This window comes from Agrilus planipennis, unplaced genomic scaffold, assembly GCF_000699045.2.
Source record: "Agrilus planipennis isolate EAB-ADULT unplaced genomic scaffold, Apla_2.0 scaffold16, whole genome shotgun sequence".
In the NCBI taxonomy this organism is placed as follows: domain Eukaryota; kingdom Metazoa; phylum Arthropoda; class Insecta; order Coleoptera; family Buprestidae; genus Agrilus; species Agrilus planipennis.
The window spans coordinates 2,301,547-2,307,549 of record NW_020438946.1 but is presented as its reverse complement, the minus strand read 5'-3'; the positions used below and the strand labels follow the sequence as shown (position 1 = coordinate 2,307,549).

Genomic DNA, 6,003 nt, shown 5'->3' with positions numbered 1-6,003 from the left:
TTCATTATTGAAAACAAACATAAAATAAATCAATAAAACATTTAGATAATTTCACTTTTTCTTTCCACGTTTGTCTTGAGCTAAATGTAAAGTCAAAGCACCAATTCCTCGTCAGTATTCTTTTGAATGATTTTGGTTTGTATTTGAGAAATATGAGATATAAAGTTCACATATGATATACATATGTTACCTGTGGTGTAGCTCAAGGGACGTATCGTGGTGCTTTGTTATTCTTAGTTTTAGGTGAATGATATTGGTTGAATAATAAAATTCTCTATCTAGAAACTTCAGAAATAATTGCAAGTAACTTAAAACTTGGACTATTCATAATAATTTTAAACTACAATGCTTCGATTATGATTAATAAGAAGTTTAAATTAGTTCTCTTGATGGAATTCATTAGTATAAAAAATTATTTTGGTTTCGAAGAAAATTTTTACTTTTTCTCAAGTTGGTATTGAATTAAATATTTAATTAATGGACTAAACACTAGACACTAGAGTACACTAGGACTTTAGTTTGGTTTTATATTCTTTTTGTATTAAGAGATTTTTCCGTTTGTTGTAAAAACAACTAAATAAATAAAAAATTATAATACATTACAATTAAATATGTAATGTCATATCGGCTAGTTCGCTTAAATGTTGCCGAAAGATTAGCTTTTAAATGCGAAGACTTCTCTTAATTTTTCTGTTATTGGAAAACTCCGTAGTTTTACATTGAAAGGCAACGTTCTTGGTGTAAAATAAAAGTGTTTTCACAATAATTAAGAGGAACGCCCAGATAAACGTGCCTGGGACAACAACAACGTATTTTACGCCGTTTATCAAGGACCCTTTTTTTATGTTTTCGTGGGAGAGGGGAAATCTTCAAAAGACACCCAGCCGTCCGTACGATTGGGTAATGTCGGATTCCCGAGGAAGAAGTCCTCATTGTAAATATAGGCACAGTTGGTAGACAGAATTGCTTGTAAAATATAAGTACCTCATTATTTCATTCCGTGTGTTATGAATAGTATTTCCAAGACAACCCCCCGTTGTTAAGTCGATAATAAACACAGTAGTCAGTTGCATATCTAAAAACACCCTTGTTTGGTATTGGTTATACAAGCTTCGTAGTTGTACAATGGCCAAAGCAGCAGAATATCCCGAAATTTACGATATTGATGAAGTGGCTGAAGAAGAACACCTGTCAGGATACACGGACATCTTAAATCATCTCCGCAATTTGGAAATCGAAGGGGAAAAAACTTACGAAAGTGACACTCGCAGTCTAAGTGTCAAATTAGACAACAAAAGCAGACCAAGTCACAAAGTCATCCGTCACCCGAAGCCTGTAATACTAAAAAGACAGAAAGCAAAACCGAAACCAAAGCCACGTGTTCCCGTGCCGACAAATCTTCAAAAAATCTTCGGTAACAAACGCGTTGTGAAAGAACATTATTTTACAGCTGGTTCGCAAATTACTAAAGAAAACGAAAGAGACCTTTTGACCGAACAGTCGCCTTTCAAATATCCAGACGATTTGGAAGAATTCGCCTATAAAATTCTTACGAAAACATGGAACGAAAAACTGGTGAGGAAAGAATTAGCGTTGAGATACAACGAAAGAAATGGTTACAGGTCTCGTCAACAACTGGACCGTTTGAATCGACTTTACGTAGAAGAGCCGCAATTCGCTAAATTGAAAACCGTTACCGATTATGATCCCGACTACTTCAAAACAATAGCGAATAGACCCATAGACAAACCATTTAAACTAAACGATTACGTGAACAACCTCAGAGAAGTTCTGAGGACGAAAGTTGTCACCGGATATAGAATGGATGAACTATATCTAATGGAAGAAAACATAATGGAGGAAGAAAAAGTGATCAAAGCGATTAAAAATGAATTTAAAATTTACATTGAAAAATTCGAAGAGTTTTTATACGAAGATTACAAGAGATCGATAGAGGCTTTGAGGCAATCCGAAACTGAAGAAGCGCAATCTCAAGTAATGTATTTTGAGTATGTGGAATTATCGAAAGAGTTAAGTTCGATCACGTCCACAATCTATCGACTCGAAGAACGTTGGAGGCTATTGAAACTCTATCAGAAATGTCTGTACCTTGCAAGCCCTCTTACGTGGCGTATGAAGAACGATTTCTACCTCAACTTGGACGCGAAGGAGGACCCAAAACAATTGTTTGCAATGTACCAACTAAACGCCGGTGAAATGGCATCATTACATAAACTCATTCAAAATTTTAACGAAGGGACAGCCATTCAAAACGAACCAGCTCTTTATTTTGAAGAACCGAAGCAACTTTGGCAGGTGTTTCGTTTTATGGAAATCCAGAATCTGAATTCTTTGCTACACTGTGAAGAGCTGGAAAATCCATTAGAAAATGTCAAACTCCAAATGGAAACAATAAAAAAGAGATTCCAAACCAATTTAGGAGAAGTGCAGGAATTGGTTCACAACGTTGCGGGAGGTATCTTGTAAGAAGCTGTTAACGTATGTTGCATCCTGCCTCTTAAATGAAATTGCATATTTTTTGTGCTAATGTTGTAACAGTAGTGAAGTAGTTTCATCATCATTTAGCATAAGGTCGTCAGTCCTAAGACTGGTTGCACAAGTACCTCCACTTTCTCCTATCCTGAGCTGATCATCGCATTTCCCTAAAACTAGAACAACCTACATCCTTAACTACTTGCAAAGAGTAATCTATTCTAGATCTACCTCTACCCCTCCTAACTCCCGTTTTTGCCTCTTAATAGGTCTCTGAGTAGACCTTCATGACTGAGAAGGTGACTAACCTATTTCGCCTATTTCTTATTGACTTCCATAGGGCCCTCTATTCTATTTTTTCTAATACCTCTTCATTTCTAACCCTCTCTATCCACGGTATTCTCATCATTCGCCTATAAAACCACATTTCGAACGCTTCTAACCTTTTCTTTTCCGCCGCGCCCACCGTCCATGTTTCGCACCCGTACAGCGCCGCGCTTTAAACATACACCTTTAACAATATTTTTCGGATTTCTAAATTAACCTTTCGCGAGCATAGAAGTGTCTTCTTTTTATTGAAGGCGACTGGACCCTACGCTATCCTCTGCTTTATATCCCTACTACTCCTTCCGTCCTGACTTATCTGACTTCCTAGATATCTAAATTCGGACTCTTCTTTTAATTTTTCGTCTCCTATCTTTATATTCGCTCTTTCCCTACTTTTTCTTCCTTTGCATAGCAGCATTTTTATTTTACTTTTATTTAATAGCTTCTGAAGAGTCATTTTTTCTTAACATTTTGTTAACGTGTCAGTTTCACATGTTTAGATGATGACGGTAGATAGCTAGTAAATTTGTGAAACATTAAGCGATCGGTTTTCACCAGATGAAGATGATGATACGATTCTTTAAAGCAATGATGATGATTCTAAACAAAGTACTTCACGAACAGTCATAAATATTAAGCTTTCTTAATGTGAAAGAATTTATTCCAAGACTAAAAATTACAATCATCTACCAGTTGTGGAGAATGTACTCTAAAGTTCGAGTTACATACTCGATGGATACGTTTATCAAAAGTTTGTTTTACAGTTATGTCATGGAAATATATTTTATTATACAGATGATTCGCCTTGAACTGAGATACTTTAATCCCACTTTTTCGAACTCACCTCAAATTTTTCAAGAACTCTTGAATTAAGAAATTAACATCAGAAAAAATAAGAAGCTATCAAATAGACATTAATGTATCTCATTCTTCTTCACCCCTAACATGCAGTTTACGTTTCACAAATTTAGATGGGAAGAAGAAAGAGCTCGTCAACTAGAAAAACTGGCAAGAGAGCTAATTAGTGGAAAATTCCGAGAATATACGATAAATGATGACATTCTGGATTTGGCGGTGTTCGTGGAAGACGTTTTTGAAATTCACGTTGGTCCCAACGACACTAATATATTACCCATAGACATGATGAGAATGGTTGAGTTAAAGTATCGCCAATTTATTCTTCAGCTTGATCAACTTCCTCAAAGCATAGTACATAAAGCTGAATCAAGCTGCTATATAGAGGAGGCTAGAATCATGAAGGTAGCCATCGATGCTGCCAAAAAGGTTATACAAATAGAACGGATGATAAAGAATCTAAGTAGAATATTGGAACCAGTACCAGCTAAATATCAAAAAGGTAATAGTATATTGTGTACCAAGTTGAGAAAGTGGCATATTATGATACGTATGAAGTTAGGTTTGAGCCAGAATTCGCGAACGAGTGAAAAAATTGTCAGCAAAGCCTAAAGCTGTGAATGCCTACATCTGAGCACGAAACACGTCAGAGGCAACACGAAACTGAACGAACACGTTCGAGTAAAGTGCTCGTGTTACGTATACACACCTTTATTAGGCGAACGCGACAACACACGAATTCCTTGTACGACGCAACTCGATACCAAATTGGTTTAAAATTTCTAGAAATATATTTAATTTAATTAACTCATTTTCTGGTTTGATAAATGACATTATAAGTATTATGTGCTAATGTTAAATTGGCTAAGTTTTTTTGATACATTTGAACTAAGTAGTAATTATGTAATTAATAATTTACGCAAAATATCCCTATGTGCTTTTTAGATCTTAAATGGCGATCGCCTCCTGTGGATCCTGTCAAAATTCCTACTCCTCCCCCTGAACCATTATCGGTCGCAGAGGTCGAACAGCTTATATTCTTCAACGACGTTTGTGAAGCTGATGTTGACGATTAATTGGGACTGCATTTTTATTTACAAGAAAATTGTAATTGTATTTATTATGTACTTTTAAATGTTTTTTTCTTATATCATAAATTATTATATTTTATGCGTTTATAACAACATGGTACAGATCAAGTACAATACTGTGTAAAAATTATGACTATCTTTTTGCAGTATTGTGTATTTTTTCAATATAAAAAAAGGTAAAGAAAGTTACTTCTGCCTATGCTTGTGGGATATTGTTGAACAGAGCTTTGTAAATAGAGCATAAAAGTATTAAATATTAATGTGAAAATACATTTTCAATTTTTAACCAACTATATTCAAACTACCTCAGCATAATGAGAAAAAATTTGTTGCTGTTGTCACACCCTCGCCGTGAATAGAACCCGGGACTTTTGGCTTTACACACCAATGCTCTGGGTAGTTGTAGTAGGTGAAAAATTGAAAATATTAATTATACATTAATATTTCATATTAACCACTATTAAATGTCAAAGCGTTTCACATAAAAATATTCTTTTAAGATTTACAAAATTTCTACGAATAATCACGCATTGGAAAAAAAAATATGTTGATTCATTTGCGTGAAATGTGATACTAAAGCTAACCACCTTTCGGATTATATTTCATCATATACCGCCCTTTTTCTGTGCAGTAAAACTATGATTTATATCCGACACATTGATGTCTACATTATGTTCAACAGCTGCATCCTTAAATTAAAATGATAAGTTCTTAAAACCGTTTGAAAATCGTTACAGATAGTTCCTTCGTTTCTCAAAATATTTTCAAAAAGTTTAAACGTAAATTTAGTTTAATTTTAAAACAAAAAACGTTTGTCTAAGAAAATACAAATAGAATTGGAAAAGAAGAAAAATTTAACAAGAATCTTCTGTTCACAGATGTTTTCGAGATGAGCCTAATTAGGTATAAGCTAACAAGAAAACAAAGGGTGGAATTATTTATTTGAACAGCTGGAAGAGGGTAAAAATAGACACATGTGTTTCTGTATGCTTCTATTTCTAACTTATTTTGTTGGTAATAATGATAATTAATTTGCGTTGTGCTGTTTTTTAAATTGAAGGTACATTTTTACAATTATTTAAAATACCAATTGCAACAAATTAATGGCTTAAATACGTGTCAAAAATCATCGACGACCTCATAAAACAAATTTTTATATCCCCCGGGAACAGTATTTTTTTCTGGATAAAAGGTACCCTATGTCCTTTTTTGTACCCCTGACAATGTATGTACAAAA

At 34.3% G+C, this 6,003-nt stretch overlaps 1 protein-coding gene across 1 annotated transcript; it reads left to right on the top strand.

The window, feature by feature from the left end:
• The first annotated feature begins 1,055 nt into the window (after nucleotides 1-1,055).
• On the top strand, nucleotides 1,056-4,893 carry LOC108741754 (cilia- and flagella-associated protein 100-like). Its single transcript, XM_018476660.1, has 3 exons — nucleotides 1,056-2,483; nucleotides 3,792-4,177; nucleotides 4,621-4,893. Exons 1-3 carry the CDS (start codon nucleotides 1,126-1,128, stop codon nucleotides 4,749-4,751), a joined length of 1,875 nt encoding a protein of 624 aa, XP_018332162.1. The 5' UTR covers nucleotides 1,056-1,125; the 3' UTR covers nucleotides 4,752-4,893.
• The last annotated feature ends 1,110 nt before the right edge of the window (nucleotides 4,894-6,003 follow it).